We start from the raw sequence: 24,507 nt of genomic DNA, 5'->3' as shown, positions 1-24,507 counted from the left end.
AAACATTTATTAATAGCAAGAGAATATTTCAATCTCCATTTTTATTCTAAGGATTAGGAGCTTGGCAGATGACTAGCATATGGAAATTTAGAACAGTGTCTAGGATATGTGGGATATTCTAGGGAAGCAGAGTACAGATACTCTCCCATGTGTGTTCAGTCACACAGGAGACCACAAACCTCCAAAGAGGTGATGCATTTCATTTGGGTGAAATCTCACATCACAGCTAATCTTTATAATTCTGGAGTTTTGTAACACATGATAAATGAATAAAAGCAAATTGAAAAAATATATATATTGTACAAAGAAAGTATCTTGATTCTCACTTGAAGTTTTGCTTTTCAAGAATGCACATTTTTTAATCTCGAGTTAAAAACTTAACAAAAACTATGATACTTTGCCATTTTTGTCCTTACAAAAAGGTTCATCCTTGTTGAGTCTGTGACTTGAATTAACATAATGATGCAAGCATAGCTACCACCACATCACCAGAAACAGTGATGCCATTGAGGTACCTGCCTCTTCCTGCATCTCTACAGAGTGAGCTCAAATATAAACTATACTACCATTTCAGCCCGTTATCATCACTTCTTCCACTGATGTTATGACTTAATCTTCTGTTTCACAGAGCCTCTTGGACCACATATCTGATCTACCGTTTGGACTTACCTTCCCCTTTCTCTTCACTTTTATTGTATTAATCATGAGAACACCAGGACATGTGTCCCTGCTTTTTTCTTCTTCAATTCACGATGAAGCTAAGACAAATGTTCTCTACCTTTCTCTGAGCCAACAGACCTTCCCAAACAGAAACCCTTCTTCGCCTTTAATCCTGTTGTCCTCAGGCCTATTTCTTTCCTTTCCCCAGAGTCTTGATTCATCCATCCTTGACTCCACGGTGTCTTCCTTGTGCAAATAAAGCATTAGAGGGGATTTTGAGTGGGGGCTGACGTGTGCAAGGCTACAGGATGTCTTGTGATAAAACTAACAGAATAACCCTCTTCCTTTTGTTTATAAAAGCAGTCTTCTTGTCTTCGGTCTTAGAACACCTTACAGGAGTGATACCCAGGTCTTCTTGGGCTTTTTCCAAAATGGCTATAGATGAGATAATTGTATTTCTGGTCTCTAAATAGGTATGTTAGTAAGATATAAGTAGAAAGATGTTAAATACTGTGTTTTACATTTGGCAGTTAGTGATTTCCAGGTCTTTGCTTGTGGGCTTTCTAGATTTTATAAGATCATGTTGAAGGCTTTTTGAAAAGCAAGAATGTTCTTTGTCTAAAGTCATACAAAGGGAGAAGCCTTTGCGGGGAGGGGCGTTGCATGCTTGGTTTGTTAGGGCCAAGGATTCTAAGCACGATGTTGAAGTTATCCCTTTTTTTTTTTTTTTTTTTTACAGTTGTGACTGAGTGTGAGTATAATAAATTCAAAAGCAAAGAAGACCATTTCACACTAATGACAGCAGTATACACAAAGTTCAATTCATCCAGTTACCATGTGGCTGTTGGAATAATTTTTATTCTGATTTATAGAAGTGAAATGTAAATTATTTGCTCTGTGAAGAACTGTGGTACTATAAGGAGATTGCTAAAGTGTTTAAGTATTAACTGATAATGTTGTGTAGTCTTAGACCTGACACTCCCTAAACACCCTTCCTTCTTGTTTATCCCTTGACTTTTCTGCTACTAAGATGCTGTTCTTTCAGGGATCAGGGAGCTGACCCTCCATTTTGAAGTATGCACATGAAAAACTCCCTGGGAAGAAGAAATTATGACTGGCTTAGAACCTAGTCTTCACAAAGGAAATTTTCTTGAAGATGTGTCAGAGTCAGAATTAGCTGGGCCTAGTTTACCTTTGGTCATTTCTCATCACCTGTCTTCAATTTTGATCCCTGGGCTGAGTGGCCATGGATCACCTAGGTATAAGGGAAGCTCATTTATAAGTTACATTTGGCTTTTATTAAAACAACAACAAATAAATGGCTTTCTGTCCTCTTTTCTAAACTTCTTATCATTTGCTAATATGTTAAAAATCTGTTTATACCTGTTTTAGTGACTAGCAGTTTTAAAACTCCCTCAACTAAAATTAAGACTTTGTACATGGAAACTAGATGATCTGCATAGAAAGAACTATTTATCTGTTTTGCATCTTACATGATCTTTACCATCTTTGTTCCTTTCTTCTGAGAGTAGTGGCCACTGATTGCCAGGTTTGTCTTAAATTTTATTAGAAAGGTAAGCATGTATGTTTAATCTTCAAGGTGTAGGAAAGATGAGTCAGCCCCGTGAATAAATTTAAAAACAAAATAATATTTGCTTAGGGTGATTTATAAATAAATATGAGGCAACCATTGGTGCCAAGTGTGAACCTTCTCTTTGATTGCTAGTTAAATCAGTCCAGATTTAAACATGTAAACTTCTTGATTTGTATGGAGGAAGACATCTGTATTTGGTTTATTAAAACCTGCTGATGTCTCCAGAACTAAATTTGTTCCTATATGGGCCTCTGGGTAGCTGTAGCTAAAAAGCAGAGCTGTATAGTTTTTGCCTGTCTGATTACCTGACTTCCAGCCCTGTACAGGTGTGCAGGAATAAATTAACATGAGCTACCTCTGATGAGCCACTGCATACATTAACAACAGAGGTGAAGATGTGAGAACATGCTACCTGTCTCCTGTTATCACCTTCTCAGCAGCAACATCCATTTTTTCCATCATTCTCTATGTTTGGAAACTTAGAACTTTTCTAAAGAGAGATTTTCAATAAATGCACATGATTTCACTACCTTCAAGAAATGAGCCACTTAGCACCAGTTTGAGATAACTATTAGTATATTTGCCTTAATATAATTAGCTGTCAAATACAGTGTGTTAATTTTCTTTAAGTAGAAGTAGAGAACATTTTAAGGCATTTCATTTCCTTTATGTTTGCCAATCAAACCAAAACTCTTCTATTCCAAAAGTCTTTTATAAAGTAAAGTTGTGCAGGTCCTCTGACACTTAAATGTTAAGGAAGAGATTTCCCTTCCTTTACTCTATTTGGCTTCACAATAGGAGCCAGCAGATCAATAGGTCTTTTGTACTTATCTCCATTACTTTCCATCAAAGGCAAACAAACAAAATAAATCCCCCTTCTGAGTAATTGCTAGTTGTGCCCTCCTCAAGCGAAACTTTGGTAGTAAGATAAACTTCGGTGTCATTCCTGTCTCTGGGGTTCTTTTTATACACTGGGAGAAGAGCAATGAGCAAAACGGTCTCCTTGTATCATGGGGAGAGGCTCTGACAAGCCTAAAGTGAGCCTCGGATCTTCCTAATGATCTCCTGCTGGCCCAGCTGGATGTAAGACAAGCTCATTTAAGCCTCTGCTGACCTTTCACTCCTCCATTCCAGGAACTACACCAGTCACTTCCACCGTCTTCCAAACCGAGTACCAAATAGACAACACAGCTTAATGGTGGATGAACGACTTCCTTTTCATGATACAAAGAGATTCTTAAACGTTTCTATTGATGAAAGTTACATTAAATCTCTTATCCATACATAACTTTCATTGCACAAAACACATTTCTACATACTCCTTGTTCTTATCTTCCCTTGAAAGGAACAAGCTGTTACTCTTGCCAGCATTATCTTGAAAATTCAGGCAAAATTGCACTTAGAACAGAACGCACGTATTGGGGTGCTCCGACAGTATTTTTCACAATGGCAACTCTTTGAAACAAGGGTCATCCTCCTGATTTCCGCCTCCCTTGGGTCTGCCACCATCTCTCTGACACCCTGAGAGATTTTATTGGTCATAATTATTCTACATAATTATTTGAGATACTTGTTTCAGTAGATAATCCTTTCTTTTTTAAAAAAACACAGGCCATTCTCACTGAAAGTGGGTTGTAAGACTGCACACCTATATTAGTCAATTCTATCAGTATGGTTCTCTCTTAGGTGAAAGGCTTCTTACCAGCTCTCTCTCGCTGTGAGTGATCATTTGTTGTTATGCTAAAAGGAGACCTTCCTTTCTCTGTTGAAATTTCTTAGTGAAGGTCGGGCTAGAAAGCACTTTTTTCTTTTTCTTTTTTTTTTTAAGCCTCAGAAATAATTTAACATTTTTGCTGTAAGACTCCCACAAGCTTCAAATAAATGAATGTGGCAAAATATGAAAGGAGTTTACACTTGCCAAAAAATTACAATGTCATAAAAAAGGGATTTAGTAACTTCGATTCTTGAGTGCCAAGGTGTGTGTGTGTGTGTGTGTGTACACATGTGAGCAAGAAGTAGGCCACAAAAGAAGAGACAAGAATACTTTGTAGGAAAGGACAATTTTTCTTCAGTTGCTTAACATAAAACTACACTTTTAAAAAATACCTAGATTTTATGTCCCAATGCAAGCTGCTTGAATTAAAACAGGAGTTGTAAATTCCTGGTAAAAAGCTGTTATGCCTGAAGTGTTAGTGATCTTAACTCTAGTACTTTATGGAGTTTATTACTTCTTTTATTAACTAGGGGGAAAAATGTTACCCACTTCTAGTTCAATTCTTTTTCTTGCTTGCTCTAATTATTTCGCTTTACCTTGGAAAAAAAAAGCCAAGTGTTTCTAGCTAAACATATGTAAGTGATGCTTCAATCTCGCTAGAGCATATATCAATCTGAATTATTACCAGCTATTCAAAAAATATGCTAACGTCCTCATCTAAATGCATCCACGTAATGTATATGTGTGTTTATACATAAACATCCACATAAATAAGAATATCAAAAGACAGATCATCCTTAATTGCCAGAACAGACATCTTCATCTTGGAAAGTAACGTATGAAGTTACTTTATCATATTGATGGGAAATAACAAGATTTTGTAAGTAAAAGGAGGCAGATTTGGACAATGAGCACAACAGACGTTCAGAAGGAAGCCTCTTCGGTCTGATGGCCAGCTGAGGGGGCCGCTCTGACTCTGCTGCCTTTTGAGTCTGCTCTGTCATTGAGGGGGCACTGGTGGGTCAGTTCGCTCACTAGTAATTGTGTTTTACAGACTTCTAAAGCAATTGGCTCAGTCAGTCCCAATTCAATAAAAGTGGAGAGCAAGAGAGAGAGCACTTTTGTTCTATTTTTTACTTGAAATTATTTCATTCAGCAGTCTGTCTTTTTTATTACCAGGACTTGACATTAGCACTCCAAGCTATATTAGCATCCATTTCAGCAGTTCAGTAATGGTATTAAAAAAACACTTAACTTCAACGGTGAATGGTTGTATGACAGTACCATAAAAAATCCACATTAAAAAAAAACTCATGTATTTGTCCCAGCAAATTATTTTTCACTTGTTTAACCACTTCAAAACTATGTTCTCATGATGGGTATTCACGAGGACCTTGTTCTCAGAAGCAGCCAACGGTGCTGCTCTGCTGATTAGGGAATTGGGGAAATCAGTAGGGAGAGGGTGGGTAAAGATGCTGTTTACCCTGTAGTTAGATTACCTTCCATTCATCAGCAGAGATAGAATTGGCAACCTCAGAGCACCCAAGGTGAAATTCTTGGATCCTCATGCATAGCTGGGATTTGATTTTGAACCCAACATTCTCCAAACTTGGGAGCAAAGCCTAACTACTTTGGCACTGCAGTGTGCTCATAAATGACTACATTAGATTCTAAATTTTGATTAAACATTCAGTAATTAATCAATGGTAGACATGAAGCAGTTGGCAAGGTCCAGAGCTGCAAAATGTTTAAGACATAAAACATTACGAAGTAATTAGAATATGCTCCTTCAAGAGAAGGATTGCCTTCAATAAAGAGGTAAATGATAGCATCCTGTTTATTGTGGACGTAGGCAGCCAGAGCAATATGATAAACTGCTGGAGATACACATATCAGTAATCATCCACATTATTAGTGTCATTAATCATAATTCCAAAAATATGACAGCAGCAGCCAACTTTTTGACCAATTTTGCTTCTGCCTGTTGGCCATTATAACTTTGCTAATAGACTGCAGAGCTCCTGTGCGTGGCAGTTTGCATTGAGAATAGAAGGTTAATTATATTTGAGCTGCTGATTTTTTCTCTCCTTGGAAAAGGCTTAGCACTTTGACAATCCCAGGAGCTCACTGTTGTTAAACCAGTAAAAGTACTTTATTGAAATTTTCTTTGTTGGTCAGGAATGAGGAGATATTTCAAATGAGATATAAGCGCCAGGCTGGGATAGCCGCTAATGTTTCTTGCTCCAAAGTGATCCTTGGGCAGCAAAATAAACTCAGTGGTTTCTTTAGATCACTTTGTTCTCTCATTTCTCTTTTGCACTTGGGTAAAAATTTCAGCACTATATGGTGGTACATCAGGAAATCCCATAAGATCAGTGGTAGTCTCAATATGTAGGACTAAGAAATTGGGGGGAGTGGTCCTTAATATTGAGAGAAATAAGCAGTCTTTCAATATAAAATTCTGTATTCCCTATGCTCATGTGAATAAAAAGTAAAAATAATTTCAAAAAATTGTTTCTAAAGATTGAGATGTTTAGTAGCATAGGTACATTGCTGCCTAGTTAACTAAAGTTTTCATGTTTTCATTGGTACTTTTGACCTCATTTAACCAAAAACATAAATTAGATTTTGTGCATTCATTTTGTCCACGTATCTTAAGTAGTTTCATTTTTAATGCAGAATTCAACATAAGGCCATAGCTAAATAATAATACTGATGGTCTACAAAATTCTGTCCCTTTCCTTAGGGAACTCATACACTCCTAATCTTACCTTTTTAAAAGACCTTAACCATTTTAATGATGTAAAACATTTTGAATATTTAATCTTAGGAAGTATTGCCTTTGAAAAAGATCTCAGAAAGAAATTGAGGTTTCACATTGTACATATTAAAAAAAGAATGCTTATTTTTAAAATGGCAGAAAATTTTCAAGAGAAAAAAATGCATTCCTGTTATTTTAGACATAAGTCTTCTGAATTTTTTATATAAGTCAGACTATAACACAAGGGTTGGAAGACAAAGACTTGATGGTTAGTTCATCCAGGGTAAAAATATACATATATAAAACCTAAAATTATAGCTCAGGTTCATTTCATTCCTTAAAAGACACCAGTGTAAAAAAAAAAAAAAAAAAAAAAAGACACCAGTGTTCGAGGCCTTTTTCTTACCCACCAATAGTAAGTAGTAAACTGAGCACCATATGAGCTGCCTGATTGAGAAAATTTCTGAATGCTGTGAAAACATAACCCTCTTCACAGTGTAGCACTCCTCTCACGTTACAGTGCAACAGGTACCAATTGAATTCAATCAGCACCCTGGAGAAGCCTTGATGTGTCAGATACAACTCAAAAGTAAAATGGTTAGGGAATGGGCTGTCGGATATCAATTCTACACTTAACCTGAGCATCCGGCATACACATTTTCCATCTACCAATCTGCCTTCCCAAATGCCATTACTACATTAACATTTTTTATGCATTCCACAGCAATGACAAATTGTTTTCTAACTGTAGCGCCAGATTTAGTATGCGAAAGACACGTTTGCCTCTGCCAACAAACCAATAATTCTCACTAACATCTTCAGAGTTACAACATTTATAAAGTTGCAAAGTGGAGTAAACAAACCATCTGTTTGGCTTTTCCATATATGTCATGCTTTCTTATTAGCATATTACGATTCATTTAGTAAACAAATTTGGTGATTTCGTTCACGTCAAAGTTAGGTCGGAAGCTTGAAGATGATTAACATTGCTGGGACATGCACATTAATACATTGCTTCCTCGGCAAAGTTAAATGGCTTCTCAGGAGAATCACCCCTTGTTGACAAGATGAGACTGTCAATTTTGTTTGCCTGCCACATTAGGGGCCGTGAGGGGATGGCAGGCTCTGAGAGAGGGGAGTCATGTAGGCAGCATAATTCACTGTGAATTGAGAAAAGAAGTCTAATTCTGATAAATGGTCGACCCCAATACATCCTACCTGTTATTACAACAGACGTGCCGTATCTGTGCAGTAAATTAGCTAAACCCCTAAAGAGTTTGGTGGGAGCTTATCTTCAAGTGAATAATTTGAATGTAGAGGGAACTGTCTGCGTGACCAGTATGGATGATTTGTTTTATATTGAAAGAGATTGAAGTGACTGAATTTCATACTTTTAATTTGCAAGAATTTGCTTAGCTTTTATTTCTTGCATTAGTATGTACTTCTTTGGGGATTTTTTTTGAGCATTTACTAAAATTGTACATTGTGTATGTGAGCTAGAGATGGTTTTCAGCTCTTCTGGAGAGGATCTTTAAATAACAGCCTATAGAACAACTATGAGTTTTGAAGAAATGTGTACTATCTAAAATGTCATTTAACTCACAGAGCTGTGAGCCTCCTACCATTAATACAAAAATTTTGAGGAGTTAAATATAACAGATAATGTCATAGCAATCCAGATAAGAAGAGAATTAATGAGGGGCAGAGGTTTTAATTTTGCATTTCTGTGGATTTAGATAGATGATGTACATTTCTGTTCAAGAGTATTGTTGATTCAATATCCCACAGTACACTCATCTGGCATCTAGGTTTTTCCAGATTGGTTACAAATTTATTTCTCTATCCTCACATATGCATACACACACACACACACACACACACACACACACACACACCATATATATGATATCTGTTATGTATACATCACTGATCATTCTGGACAGTATAATTTGAGGTGTGTGTGTGTGTGTGTGTGTGTGTGTTGAGTGGCAGAGATAAACAAGAAAATAAAGATAAAAATCCAAAATGGAGCCTCAATTCTATTTTGCCTGAAATATTATTTATCAAGTATTTTGTTTCACTAAGTTTAGAATGGTTCAAAACTGATTAAGAATTCAAATTTATTAGATTGTTGAACTTCTCGTGTGACCTATGATCTGATTCACTATTCAGTTTTGACCAGTATATTCTTTTGGACATGAAACTTTTTCTTTAAAAAAAAAAAGTTCTTTTGGGGACTCCTGGGTGGCTCAGCGGTTGAACATCTGCATTCAACTGGGATCATGATCTCACAATCCTGGGATCGAGTCCCACATCAGGCTCTCTGCATGGAGCCTGCTTCTCCCTCTGCCTCTGTCTCTGCCTCTCTCTTTCTGTATCTCTCATGAATAAATAATCTTTTTTTTTAAAGTTCTTCCCTGTATATCAAAGTCAAAGTTAAAACTTCAAAACACTATTTCTTTTCAATGTTTTTAACTTTAATTTTTATGAGTCAACATTGTTATTAAGTTGGACTGGCATTAGAACATCAAAAGAGACATGAGAAAAGAAATGCCCACCAAGACTTACTTTCTCTCACTTGCATTTATGAAGTTACTTAACTGTATTTGATAAATTCAGTGTCTTCTGTGGTTTGCATAGTAAAGTTTTCTTTCTTTTTTTTTAATTGAGACATAATTGACATAAGTAAAATTTTTATTAAAGAAACAGAAAAAGAATGGTGGTCCACTTTAGTCCAGTTACAGTACTTCCACTCAGGATCTCAAAATGTTAAGTTTTATGACCTCCCCTATCCAAGCCTTCATTACTCTTTATTCTTAAGAATAATGTTAGCTTTCAAAAGGCATTTGGCAAACTCGCAGTATGGAGAGAATAGGAAAGAGTACAGAGATTCAGAGGAAGCAGTTGTAATTCCAAGCATAGCCCAAGTGACAGGGCTGTGGCATGCCTTAATTATATAGCATTTCTGTGCACCACACTGAAGTATTAATAGGGTCAGAATTATGCTTTGCTCTATCACAACTGCCTTTTCTTAAATATTCTGTTTTGTGCTTCCAGTCTTGGGATCTTTGTTTTCTCTTCAACAATGTATTTTGGGAAAAGCTGCACTAAGACTTGTGCATATTACTGATTGAAGGCGAATAAAAGTATTTTTCAAGTATTTGCTATGTGCAAAGTATTCTACTTCAGTGAAGGAGACTGGAGGTTAAATGAGATCTAGTTTGCATCCTTCTTGAAAGTGGCCATCTTGGAGCCCCATTTTGGACTCCTCTTTTAGGATGTAGCACTGTACTAATTAATACCAGATCCCTGTTAAAACCATATCCTTACCCTTTCTACTTAGGAACTCATCTTCTCTCTCCATCCCAGTCATTTTTTTTTTCCATGAGAGGGATTTACGTCTATGTATCAGCATTTCCTACCTAATCAAAGCAAGTGGAAAGAGCTTTCATGCTGTTTATTTTCTTGTAAGTTATAATAAGTTCTAATATAGATTTTTGTTAATGATTATTTCTCTCTCTATTCTGGAGATAAAATATCCACAATAAGTCTATATCTAGAAAAAGTAAAAACTAAATCTCTGGAGAACTCAAAATTAGGTTCCTTCATAGATTCCTCCTTCCTCTTACCACATACATCTGCACCTTGCTTCCTCTGCTCAGGTCCTTCTATCTCCAGCACTCTCTGGCCTTCCTCCCATTTTAGGATCCTCTTCTCTGTATCTGATGGTCAGTAGGCATGAGTTCTTTCTGTGTCTCTTCCATCTTCCCTATCTTTTTACCTCTTTAATTTTGCTGATCCAAATAAACTTGTAAATTGCCATTAGCCCTAGGCCTTTGTATCTCTTTGTGAGGACCATGTTTTACGACAATTAATGGTTTGGATCGACTGACTCCAGAGTCCAACTATAGGTCTTTGTTAAGATCAGGTGCTGCCTTTTGTCTGCTCAGTAGAGACCAAACCTAATCTCTTAAGGAACAGGATCAGTACTTGCTAGAGAAACTGTCTGTCTTCTTTCTCTACTTCTCTCACTTTTCCTCTTTCCATCCCAGTTACTGTGAGTTTGCTAGAAAACCACCAAGCTCACTGCCATGAGGATGAATGAACAGACTTCCCACAGCCTATTCTTCCCATCCCCACTTCATGTGTTTTGCATATGGTATTTAGGAAGATTATTAAACAAAAATGAAATAGATTAAGAAATGAGCATAAAAGAATCAATTCTCTTGAACTGTGGTTGCATAATGGAAATCGACTATCATGAATGAACCCTTGTACTGAAGTTATGAACAGCAGAGCTAATGCACTGCCATGAGTTCATCTTTATTATTGCATTACACCTGAATCAATTGATAAAATAGCCTTTTTTTTTTTAAGCAAGGGATGGCACTTAATTGAATAAAAGTCAATGTAATTATATTAGCAGAGGCCAACAGTACTGCTGACAGCGGAAAAGGGACACTGTTGAATAGAGTGCCAGAGCTGGTCTACACATTTCTGCACATCGTTTGGTTGACAGATATTGAGGGCTGGTACATCGTCTAATTAGATTACAGATTTCTATTGCTGTAAGTGAGAAATGAAGAGAAACATCTCTTCCTGGTAACATCAGTAGAGATGTGTAATTTCACAAGTCATCTCAGGAAAGAAGTGTCCATCTGGGTGATCAGTGTGTCCTTTTGTCAATGTTAATTTATTCTTCCTTATTCAGTGTGTCTTGATATGACTGCTGTGTGTCTGGCTGCTGTTTTTTCAGCAGTGAATCTAGGAAGTGGTAACTGCAGATGTGTGAGAAGCAACAGAGTTCTAGATTACAGTCATCACAAAATGTGTGCTTGTGAAATTAAGAAAGTGGGGAGGGTGTTAAAAATAATAAACGGGTAGGATTTTGTGGGCTACTTGCAGTTGGCAGATTGTTTTATCAATAGAGTAATAGGACGCAGTGTAACTTGGTTTCCACATTCTTATAATAACTCTGAGAGTGTCATACCCACGTGTCAGGGTAAAGACCACGCGGTAGGCAGTTCCTGCCCTCTGCTTAGCAACCTGCACTTGGAGTCATCTGCCATCTGACACCGAGGAAACAGGGAGCCAGAGTGTCAGAGCAGGGACTGTGGGGACAGCTTCTGTTTATCACTCACACACTCACACCCTGCATGCATCCGTGTAGAACTCATTTATGGATGATAATGATGCTGTGGATTTGGTTTATCTTAATTCAGTTTATGATTTTTGGATTATACAGCTGATCTGAAAATCATCAAGACAGCATATAAGTTGATCGCTTATGACAGAAAATGATTTTGTGATCAGAACATTTTAAATCCCTATTTTATTGTTTAAGTTTTTTTTAAACCAGATGTCTAGAATGTGAATTTGTTTTCTCTCTCTCTCTCTTTCTCTCTTTCTCTCTCTCTGTCTCTCATTCTTGCTTTCTTTTGTGATCGATTTAGCAAAAGATTAGAAAGCTGATCTTATTATCACAAGGTAAGCTCAGCCTTCCTAAGTGCAGTGTGGAGAGGGCTGCTGCCCCTCTGCTCCTTAACACCCGGAGTGCTATTTATTGTCTTGTGTGGAAAGGTGGAGAAGTCTTTCCTACCTTTCTTGTCTCTGAGGCACATACCTCTCAACCATCTCTAAGAAATTAGCCATGCTGGTCACAAAATGGAGTGACTCGTTTTGGTCTTCCATATGTTTTAATTATAATCAGGAGGTCTGTTGAATGTTATACTGGCCATTCTAGGTCATTTCTATTATCACAATTACTTCAAGATGTAGAGCTTCTGACATTATCAAGAAGCTTTTATGTATCTGTGTATTTATTTATTGGTGTATTTTTTGGAAGGGTTTCCTTCAATTTAGGTACTTGTCAAACATGAGAGCCTTTTCAGGTGGTGAGAGGTATATGCCCAAGGGCACTTTAAAAATAAATGGGGGATGTAAATACAAAAGCAATGTTTTCAGATAGATAATAACATATCAGGCTTTGTAAATCATGACATCCCTATGGATGCTGTGGGACAAATCCTATCTTTTTTTTTACACAAGCAAAGCACTTAGTAGAGTAAAAGTTTTGCTTGTCTCAGAAATACAGATTCCAGTTGTTAAAATAGGGGGACCTTTGTTGTGCTTGATTTGGGGGTTATTTATTGTGTGGGTTTTTTTTCTTTTTTGTCCCTTTGGGTTTTTTTCTCTTGTTTAGTGTGATTTTTTTAAACGGTGGGTGGGTTTTATTTTAAAAAATAATTTCTATTTTTCAGGTTTTGTTTTAAAGGATTACATTTTAAAAAGTTGAATTACTTGGTGAAAGCATTTTCAACTCTAAAATGCAGCAGCTTCTGAAAATGAAGCATAGTTTACCATTAGATTAGTTGAGATTCCAAATTAATCTGAGGAAAGGAATTTATGATATAGTCTGTAACCCTATTTCAAATTGCTAATCTATAAAACTAAATCTTTTCCTTCCTAAGATGTGAATGAAGTGTAGAAAGGTGAGGGGTAACTTTTTGGAAGTTAAACTGAAATTATCTAGACCATTTACTTTTTTAAAGAATTGACCTTTTTTATACCTCTAAATAAAGCACTGAAGGAGAAAAGGGGCTTGGCTTTTTTTTTTTAGGTGTAAATTCGAATTAGTCAGTTTAGATGGGCAGCATGTTTCCATTCTTTTATCCTATTTAATATATATTCTGCAATCTCTGCTGTGAGATTTTCTGTAGCTGATGCTGCTACCTAGTAAAGCTAACAATATCATTGAGAAAAAGGTATGTGGATTTGCATTCATTCTACCATTGAAGAATTTTACTCTTATAAAAATTATGTTAATGAAAAGCTCCCCTTACTGCATTCCCCACCACCACTTATTCCCAAATCCTGAGAATATAGAGAAATGTTTGCTTTTGTAATGGTGTAATTAGCAATGAATGTGCTTATTTGATGCCTGGTGGAAGCTGAATCAATTTTAAAATGTTCTCCTTTTTCTCACCCTCCCCACTCCCCATACACCTCCCCCCCTTCCCTCTTGTTTTCCTAGACACAGTGCCAACATAAACCTGCATCGCAAACTGTTGACCAAAGAACTCGATGACATGGGCCTGGACTCAGCGCAGCCCTCCCTTAGCAAGGACCTTCGGGATGAATTTTTGATGAAGATCTATGGTGCCCAGCACCCCTTGGGGCTCGATGTCAGGGAAGATGCCTCCTCTCCCGCAGGGACTGAAGACTCCCACCTGAATGGGTACGGGAGAGGCATGGCAGAGGACTACATGGTCCTTGACCTGAGCACCACCTCCAGCCTCCAGTCCAGCAGTAGCATCCATTCCTCCCGAGAATCCGACGCAGGCAGTGATGAGGGGATTCTTCTCGATGACATTGACGGGGCGAGTGACAGTGGGGAGTCCGCACACAAGGCCGAGGCCCCTGCCCTCCCTGGCAGTCTCGGGGCTGAAGTCTCAGGATCTCTGATGTTCAACAGCTTGTCCGGGAGCAATGGTGGGATCATGTGCAACATTTGCCACAAAATGTACAGCAACAAGGGGACTCTGAGAGTGCACTACAAAACTGTGCATTTGCGAGAAATGCACAAGTGCAAAGTCCCTGGTTGCAATATGATGTTTTCCTCTGTGCGAAGCCGAAATCGGCACAGTCAGAACCCTAACCTCCACAAAAACATTCCCTTCACTTCAGTAGATTAGTCTCAGAACGGACACTACAGATGCCAGCTCTCACCAGATGGCCTACATATTTGAACTGCCATAGTCAGTGTGTGCTTGTGTACCTGGGTGGGTGTGGGTGTGGGTGTGTACATATGTAGACCTCTGAGTCTACATATACACACACACACACACACATATTTTCTTTTATTTAGATATAAAAAGATAAACACTAGGTGCTTTTGAAATTGTTTTATTTTTCCTTTATAGTTTTGGGAAAGGGGTGGAATCTTTAATTTAGGGTAAAAACAAAGTACCCTTAAAACACACACACACACACAAACATAAAGTGTGCAACTAGCCCAAATTCTGACAGAATAAGAATTCTTGGTCCTGTCCAGAGGGACAATTTGTTGTACCCACGACTGTTGCCTGCAAAAAAATAAAAGGGAAAAAAAGAAAAAAGAAACAAAAAAGGAACTTCTTATAGTTGTCTTTTGTGAACTTTAAGGTTTTGAGAGAATCTTCAATTAAAGCATGGCAGATTCACCTGTAAATATTTAGCCTTGAGAGGCCAATGATGTAAAGCAATTGTATTGATGGTTGTTTAACTCTTTTGTTTAATTTTTACAGTTACATCCAGCTGTTAGATATGCAGGAAAAAAATAGTTTGCTGGCTAGCTCTATTCATTTATGTTAGCATTAATGCACATTTAAAAAAAAAAAAAAAAACATGGTCTTGTTTTTACTACCTGCTAGATATAGTGATAAAGAGGTGCTGGCATGCTTCACAGCACAGATCTGATTTTTTAAAATGTCCTGTACTAGTACATAAATCCAGTCATGCACTTTTTTTCATACACTACAAGGGGATGTGTAATATCCATGCTTCTTTCTTATCCTTAAACTATTGCCATACTTCAAGTAAGTGTCTTTTTTAAAAAAAATTCACGTGTATAAAAATGGTCTGGTCAGTATAGGGCACAAATGCCAAACAAAAGTATTAGTGTTAACACAAAACTGCCAACTTTGCACAAGTTTCCAGAAAAGAAAATACAATTAGTCACTCAACATAACCACAGGCCAATTTGTCGGCCACCAGAAAACCGCTTTTAAAAAAAAAAACACTTGGTGATTCTTTCAAGTGCCGAATGTTATTAGAATCAACATTGCATCCTTCTTGCTTATATGTTAAGTTACATAAAAGGAAAACAAAATTATGTGGTGTGAAACAGCCAAGGCATTTAGTCTTCAGAGGCAGGATAATATTTCAGGATACAAAAGCCCAAATTACTCACTATGGAACAAAGCTGAATACAGTAAAAGTGTTGAACACTCATTTCTAAGGACCTAACCCTTCTCCTTTAAAAAGAAAGAAGTCTGAACTGGGTTGGTCTGTTGTATGGCTGTCTAATTTGTTACAAGTTCTGCAGTAGTCCTATGATTCAGGCCTGTTTGATAGACAAAATCAAAAGACATTTCACAGCAGCAGTACTTGGAAGCTTTGAAAACATGTGCTGAACTTGAATTGAGCAACACTCCTTTCTGAAAAGCCAGACGAAGGGGGGTTTAAAATAGGATCTCTCACTGTTGAGTGTTTTGTGTTTCCCCACATGATTTGTCAGAGAGAAATGAAAGCAAGCCTGAAACCAAGCAATTGAGAGTGAGAAAGAGGGGGAGACGATTCTCCAAACCTTTTTTGTTTTGTTTTGTTTTGTTTCCGATGTTTACACATGTTGCCTGAGCTGGTTAACCACATGGGCAGCCCTCAGCTACCACAACATACTGACTAAATGATGATATTTACTCAAGTTCGGTCTGTAGCCAAAACCATTAGGATGTGCATTGCAGACTGTGTTTTGTTGTCTTTTTTTTTCTTTTTTCTTTTTTTTTAAATGGGGGGGACAGATAAACAAGGAATATTTTGTCTAACAGTACACAGTAACTTAAAGAGAATGTATTTCTTTTCTGCATTTAATGGCCTCAAACATTTCTCTCATCGGTCTCAAAGTTAGAAATACCCCCTTGTTTGAACTTTGCATGTTTCCATTTTTCATATGTTTTGTTATTATTTTTTCTGTGTTCACATCAGCATTCACTTCCGTTAAATTTGCCAAAGGAAACTGTTAATATGTTTCTGTTGTTGTTATTATTCCTGTAGGATTTATTGTACCTCACAGTATTTATTGTTTCCAAAAATAAGCATCATTAGTTGAGGATTCAGTATTTTTATTTGTAAAAATTTCAGAAACAATAGATTTTTAAAGATAAGCTAGACTTGTCTAGAAGCTTCATCTTTTCATCTCCTTCAGAGGAAGCTATGGGGTTCGTTTAATTCATTTGTTCTCCAGTGAGGAAAGACCAAAAGTATTCACAGTACAAAAGAAACCATATCAAACACTATGTCTGTTAAATGACAAATGTTTACGGTAAAAAGCTGAGGAATTAGTAATAACCATTTTTGTTTTCTTGTACCTTTGAATTCCCCAAAGTCTTAATTGCTTTATTTTGGTGTTGTGTTAAATTGAATAGACAGAGATGTTTTCCTTTGTTTTATACCATATAAGACTATGTACAGTATGTTTGTGAAAAATTGAACTAGAATAATGAAAGTTTGTTTGCAAACATTTTGGTCCTCTTAGCGTTCTCTGTGTTGCGCTGTTGCCCCATTACCAAATGATTCAATTCAAAAAGGGTGGAAAAAATATTTTTAGTATCCCAACAAAAGATTAGGGAAACACTAGCTTTTCAATTGTGATAGACTGAATTACACCTCGTTTTACAAAAATAACACATTTTTATTTCAGTGATATTTAAAAATTACACTCTTGGTTGAGATATTAGAACTCATCTTGTACAGAATCAATGTTTAGTCTGTTTAATTTAATGTCAACTAAAAGGTCAAATAGCCCTAGTGGGTGAATTACATAGCTGTCAGCAGGTCACATCAGCAAATGAACCCGGCTTAGAACAAATGTTTGTTACTTGCCACAAACTGGGCTAATGTGAAGAGCCAGTTAGAATAGTCCAGAAGTAATGAGATTCTCAAAGTAGAATTTCCCTTGCTCGGAAACAGGAACGTGTTCATCCTGAGATTTGCCAGAGAAATGGCAAGGAGTCCTGGACAACTGGCTCTTTTTAAGCATCTCGCCTATTTGCTACTTACTACTTTTGTGCCTCAAGTGCCCAAATGTTATGGTGGCCTTCTAAATGGATGAATAACACTTTCCAGTATAAAGCCTATTTGCTTTAAAAGGGACAGGGGGAGTGGATGGAAGCAGTACATAAAATGTAAAATTCTGAAATGCACAATGCTTCCTGTCCCAAAGTGTTGCTTGTTCTTGGGATGTGTGCCTGAGTGCAGTGTTTTGACTTAACTGTAAATCTAGTTAGGATGGTGATCCCAAGACTTATTTGCAAATGGGAAGGAAAAAAAGATCAGCATTTTAATCAATGGGCCCTTCGACTTTGTCCGTTCCGACTCGTTTGTTTCTTCATAGGAGTTTTCTACTGTGGAACAGTTTGTCTCTAGCTGCATCCATTCTGTGCTGGCTGAAAATTAATAGTGATGCAGATTTTCATCCAAGTAGCTTTTACCCATTTGATTGATTATAAGCACAGTTTTGTTACAGAAAATGAGTCAGTATTATTAATGTACATGTTCACTAGCTGGTGTTGAAACTTACTGTTTTGATCATTTTAAACTATGTTTTTGTACAAATCAGAAAGGCTTAGTCTGCTTTAGGGAATATCTGCATGCTGCAGAGAGGGACGACAAAGAGCAAGAGAAAGATGATAAGTAATTTGGTTTTAAAAATGTGATTTAAAAGCTTGACATTCTTTGTTCTATTAATTGTATTAAGATAAGTCAACGCAGTGTAATGCATCTCAGATCTTAGTCTAGCTGTCCAATTCAGCCTGATGCCTTTTAAAGGTTTGAAGGTATTAATGTTTTCCTTCTCCATGTGACAAACATTTTTTTTAAAACGTTTTTAGCACACTAGTGCCACAGCTCTTGTAGTATGATTTCTTTGGTCATGAATTTCCAGGCCCTTTTCCAGTAAGAGGAGAAAGACACTTAACTGGTTAATAGCCCTCTTAGTATATACATTGCTCTTAAAAAAAAAAAAAAAATCTTTGAATATACTAAGAACAGGCTGTTGAGAGGCATTCTCCCCATTTTACTCAGGAGAAACCAAGCACTAGATTCCCACCAAATAAAAAAGTGACCTTTTGTTCCCCTTCCTATGTACACACCCCGGATATGTACCAAGCAAATGAGAGTGGGGGCCACTGGCAATTAAAAGACAAAAGCCCGTAACCAGATTGAGGTGGACATGCTGCTAACTGCTAACAGTTGACCTGAGCAGTCCTAACTTGTAGTTGGTCTGTTAGTGTTGGATTAGATTGACTAACAGTAAATAAAACTCAGCTGTCATAAGACACACTACATCTGCTATCATAAAGAAACAAGTCATTCAGAAGAAACTTTCTTTAATCCTCTGGAGACACTCCTTTTCTTAACTTTTAAACAATTATAACAAATTACATTTTTTAGAAACTTGGAATATTTAAATTAGAGGATTTTGCTTCTCCCTCCCATTCTTTGTTTTCTAATGGGAAGCGTCTTAAGTGTGTAAGGAGGGCAATAAAAGGCAGGTGCTAAAAGACATTGGAAGGAATGAGTTTTTCCAAAAAGCAGAGTAAGGGATACTAAGTAAGGGATTGGTACCTGCCCTGGTTTGGGGTAGCTAGAAAAGAAAATAGAGAATGAACCGTGAGTGTTGGTGCAGAAGAAAGGTCTGGTACAACTGTGCCTAGCAGCGGGTGAAAGCATACCGGTGCACTGCCCCGCAGAGCCCCGTGACCAGGTGCTCCACAGCACCCCAGTCTGAACAACGGGGAAGGCAAAGAAATTGCATGGAATAACAGGTTCCTATGGGTCAGAAGAGCAAACAAGGGCGGTTGTGGGATTTTTTTTTCTTTGTTTTTGGTTTTGTTTTGCAGGTGGGAAGTGATGCCAGGGTCCCTTAGGGGCGTAATTAGATATGATGGGTCACCAGGCAAGGCTGGTGGTCAAACTGTGCTCTTAAGTGTATTTTCTCCCTTATTACTTTTGCTTGCTCCTGTAGCCATGATGCCACTTGGCTAGACTTCTTGATCATTTACCTTCCTAAGAAGCATAAAACTTTTCTGTGTTCAAGTTTTCCCTCAAAGCTAAACCATGTGGTAGTCTTCCTCATGTGAGTATTAAGACCATATCTGACCCATCTCAGACTCATTTCCGCATTCCCTATAGTTGGAAAGTTGCTCCCCATAAAGGGTAACTTGAAATTAGTTTGTAAATCAACCATAAAACTGACAGGTGAATTAGTCTGCATTGGTCTGGCCCAAATGTGCATCCTTCCCTGTGTCCTTTCGTCATCCCCATTCTTTCCATATCTTGCCCAAGATGAAGCTTGTGGTCACACGGCAATAACTGGACATCAAATATTGTCTTTTGGCATTTGTCGAAAACTCCAAATGCCTAATAACGGATTTTTTTTTTAGAAGAGCATTTTTACAAGTACACCAAATTGGATCGGCATTATTGGTCATTATAATGCTATATATATTTTTGAAGCAACATACTAGACTTGTTATAAGACTATCTTTATTTTTTTCCAAAGTGTTATTGTAAATTCATTTGACCTTTACTGCAAAAAAAAAAAAAAATCCTTTTTTTATAGAGTATCCAGACAAGGCTCAGTTTGTAACAAATAGTGGACCATTAGGAAAGAGGAGAGGAAAAAGCTGGGCTGAGTAGTGAGAAGCTTCAGTTCAATTTCACCTCATATCTTTCTAATAACTTACTTGTCACTTTATTACCTTCCAGTAATGTGAATGCTGCTGACAAGACTGTCACACTAACAGCAGACAACACCCTCTCTGCTGCAGTCCCAGCTCTCCTGGCTACTTATTGCCCTGGCCCTGAAGGGACACAAACTAATAGTGTGCTTTCCAGTTCAGCACTTGGCCATCAAATATAAAAGGATGCGTAATTGCCTGTTTATCCCTTGTGAAGGGGAAATTGAGTACAAGGGCTCGGCTTTCCCAGAGTTCCCTGATGTACACACACATTCTCTCTCTCTCTCTCTCTCTCTCTCTCTCTCTCTCTTTCCCGCTCCTGCTCTCCCTCCCCTCCTCTTTCTCTTTCTTCTTGCCTTTCTCCCTCCCCTCCCAACATACAAGCACATGCACACACACACACACACACCCCTACTAACCTGCATCTTTGGTAAGCCCGAGGCTGCCTCTCAATGCCCGCCCCAGCTATTAAGTGGACAGTAACAAGATGACTTCTTAAATAAAGGGGCAGTCGAGAGACCCCGTGACAGCATTCTCTGTGTCTTCAGAAACTTCAGTGTTGGAATCCCATGCCCACTCACTTGAGGAGTCCTGAGTGTGGCCCCCCGTGACTTGAGCATAATTTCCCACAAGTCAGTGGCGTAGCAGAATTAGATCACCCCATGTTCTGGAAGGAAAGCATTAAAATATTTTTCTTTCCCTTCAAAAACTACATATGTTGGAAACAGATTGGTTGTGCATGGTGGTCAAAAGTTGTCGTTGTTTTAGCTTTGGCAGCTCACCATGGGTCTAATGGACACACGTACCTTGAAATGACAACCTCCCAATCCATAGTGTGACATTGACCAATCAACGCTCATTTTGTTAAACTGGACTGACAATCTAAAAAAAAAGTGGGGGTGGGGTGGCGGGGAGGATGGGGCTTTTTACTTTAATTACTAAAATAGGGACTACCCTATATGTAAAAGGTAAGTTCTCCGCTTTGGGAGACTTTTGGTAACTAGAAGTACAGTGAGCTTTACAGACTGAAGGGACGAGAGGACGAAAGGTACAAAGGAGGAACGCACAAAAACGTTGTATTCCAAAATACCTTGAGCCCAAGGGGTATGTAAGTATCGGCTGCTATTTATGTATCGTGAACTGTTCTGAACGGGGAGATGATGGCTGAAAAGTGGCTAGGTAGTGGCCAAGTGAAGTGCAAGATGAATCTGTGTGTCCTCCTTGAGGAACTGGGGGACCCCATGACCCCTTCCAGTCTCCTAGAAGCCAGTCTGCCAGAAGCTGTTGAACCCTGCCGCCAATAGTCACATCACAAATATATTTGTCAGCCGAATGAGGTGTATGCAGGCGTCCTCTCTGATGTGAACTTTTGGAAAGACAAAAGCAGGAGACGTAGAGATAGAAAGCCTAACTGGTCTTTGTCAACAAATCTGTGCAAAATAATTTCATGAGCCAGTCTGAGGACTGGGAAGAAAAGCACTTTGAACAGGATTCTTGGGGTGAGAGAATAAACAGTTGGCTTGATGTTTTGTCAGTTCCCCCCGTCTTTGTATATTATAATCATTTATCAAACATCTTCATACCATCTTAAATGAATTAAAAATTCAGTTGCCAAAATTGCACAGAATCTGCTAACTAGTATTAGCTTTTACCCTTGAAATTAACAGGGATGTTTGAGGACACTTCTAATGTTTTCTTTTTAATGCTTTAAAAAAAAAAAAAAAGTTTCATTTAAAAAAAAAAATCTTTGAAGGGAAGGAAGAGCAGAAAAAGGTATTTTAACAAAAATGGAGACATAGATAGTATAAAAATATATTTCTTGGAGAGAAAGAGAGTATCTAAATGCTATACCGAGACTTTATAAGGCTTCCTGTTGCCAAATGTGATGTTGAAATAACGCACAAGGAAGAAGGTGAATCAATCCATTATTAACTGGCTCTGCCCACTTCTGTTGCGGAACACAAGGATTGAGAGGTGACCCTGGGGAGCCCCTGGATATGTGAGAGCCCTGTCAGCTGGCCTTGTAAGTGTTTTCCAACAGAAGGGGAGACAGGCCAGCCCTCTGGGTGTCCCCCAGCGAGGGGAGCCGGCCTGGCTCAGGCACAGCTTCTGAGAGGCCCCGCTGCCTGCCTCTTCCCTGCTAGGACACAAAGCACCCCCCACCCCACCCCACCCCCGCCAGTGAATCAGTGCTGCAGCCGCGAGGAGCATTGATTCACGGGGTCTGAGGCTCCCCAACTCCCAGACAATGTGCTGAGTTAATAGGTTCACTTGAGATGTATAACTAAGGTTGATTGTTTATTTTTCTTCATCTAGTACTCAATTTGGAGCATTTTTGCATGTATCTGTACAGAGTAATCCATTCCTCTCATTGCCTATCTTAATCTCCCCTGACTTTTCCATTCTCTTTCCACTCCCGCCCTGTGCTCTCCTTCTGATCTCACCTACACCCTTAAAAAAAAAATCCTTGCTGAAGTGAGAAGATAGAACACTGCCTCCTTCATCCTGCGTTTGATCACTTTGGAAATGTGTGTGTTCCCTCCTGTCCAGGGTTTACATAACATGAATCGAGTGAATTAAATGTTCTAGTATTCTGTATCAACCGGATAGGACTATCTAAGATTTACAATAGATGGTGCACTTGCTTTCCTGTGCAAACTTTGGTTCAGCTGCCCTGCAGAGAAGTCTCACCATTTTCCTACCAGTGCCAGTAAAAATAAAATAAAATAAAATAAAATAATAAAATAAAATAAAATAAAATAAAATAAAATAAAATAAAATAGTGCAGGAGAGCTAAATGTGGATGCATGGAGGTGTCGGGAGGTCAAGGAAGGTCAAAGAACCAGGAGAAGGCTTTGGTCTGAGGCCACCTGGGCATGAGGCTCTGGGAGAGAAAGCTCTCTGTTCTCCCCTGCGGGTCACGGCCTAGTCATTCTAGAACTAGCAAGATCCCTCACACAGTGGGGAGAACACACGACTTTCTGATTCACCCCGAGCCCACCTGTGTGTCTCAGTAACAAAAACATTTGACTCGACCTGCATATTTGACAGCAGAAGTGGCCAAAGGGAACGGAAATATCTTGAGGAGGAGAAATTCTCACCAAGATATGTCCTCTCCCTCCCCCAGAGTTTGGGGATCTGTGCTTTGTCCCTGTCGTCCCCTTGACCTCCAAGCCATCTCTTCGGCTAAAGCCTGTCGAGGAGCCAAGGCTGCTCCGGCCGCCGGCGGCATCCCTGCCCGTGTGCTACTCGTGGCGTTGTAGCTTCAGAAATACTGTGTGTACCTTGAGCAAGAGTTTCGTTTCTGTTTTGTTTTGCTTTTTGGTTTGTTTTGATTAGTAGTCTAAGGGAATTAAAACTTCTTTATTTGCTGTTTCCTTTGTTGTATTTTCTGTACTATAACTGTCTATAGTATGTCTTTTGCATAAAATGCATAAGGGTTTGGGGATGTAAATGGAATTTTATTCATATTTTGTCCAAATACCTCTTGTAATTTGTATCAGAATTCTTGTACAATTTTTATATTAAAGATTTATCAGTCACTGACCCCTTCTTTCCTTCTTGATTTGAAGAAACCTCAACAGACTCCAATAGACCTTTACAAAATACACTTAGTAACACTTCAGCTCACATGGTAATTCACTGTACTGAAGCCCACTTGTATAACTCAGAGTCCGTCTCCTATTTGTACTGAATCCTGGTATTATTGAATACTCTTCTTAGGAAGATCAAACTCCTCTCTTGCTCAGATGGCGAAGCTGACTCAGAGCTATGAAGATTGTAGCCAGTCCTGACGGATCCCAGCAAACACTGCCCAGAGTCTTCCTCACCAAAGCTATCTTTGAGGGATGACTTTTCTGCATCTCTCCAGAATTCCTTTTCCCCAGAGCCCTTTGCCCGGGTTCTTTTTAGGAAAGAAAGACCAAAGGAAGAATTTAGGCTATCTTTGCCTCTTAGCTTTCTACAAATGCATTGTCTTCCCTCCCCCGCCTTTGAAATTTGTGGACAGCAGCCAACAGGATGATGACTATATTTTTTTTTTCAGACTAAATGCTTGTGTTTCAGTTTATATTCCCTGGGCTGTGGTTTTCTGCAGATTGTGCTTCTTATAATCTAGAAATAAAACTAGCAGAAGGAAAGATGTCATAATCGATGACATTTCCTCCTCTTGTCATACTGCTTGAGGGACAATGGGAAGAAGCATGTAGAAGGTGCCTCTAACTCAGCACTGTTTACTACCACCCCCACCGCTGACTCCCATCTTAGCTAAAAATTCAGC

General features: G+C 38.4%; 1 protein-coding gene across 21 annotated transcripts in view; it reads left to right on the top strand.

The window, feature by feature from the left end:
- BNC2 (basonuclin 2) overlaps positions 1–23,774 on the top strand; it is a 444,904-nt gene extending 421,130 nt beyond the window's left edge. For 15 of the 21 annotated variants that reach the window (XM_038552459.1, XM_038552458.1, XM_038552453.1 and 12 more), the window contains one exon: positions 13,763–23,774. In XM_038552459.1, coding sequence (XP_038408387.1) covers positions 13,763–14,423 — 661 coding nt within the window. In that variant the 3' untranslated portion in view covers positions 14,424–23,774. Of the gene's footprint in view, positions 1–12,182; positions 12,217–13,762 lie in introns of all 21 variants that reach the window. The other 6 variants (XM_038552468.1, XM_038552465.1, XM_038552467.1 and 3 more) reach the window with 5 other exon arrangements.
- The last annotated feature ends 733 nt before the right edge of the window (positions 23,775–24,507 follow it).

The sequence above is a fragment of the Canis lupus genome, chromosome 11 (genome assembly GCF_011100685.1).
Source record: "Canis lupus familiaris isolate Mischka breed German Shepherd chromosome 11, alternate assembly UU_Cfam_GSD_1.0, whole genome shotgun sequence".
NCBI classification, from domain to species: Eukaryota; Metazoa; Chordata; class Mammalia; order Carnivora; family Canidae; genus Canis; species Canis lupus.
The sequence above is the reverse complement of the archived record's forward strand: the minus strand, read 5'-3'. Positions and strand labels throughout refer to the sequence as shown.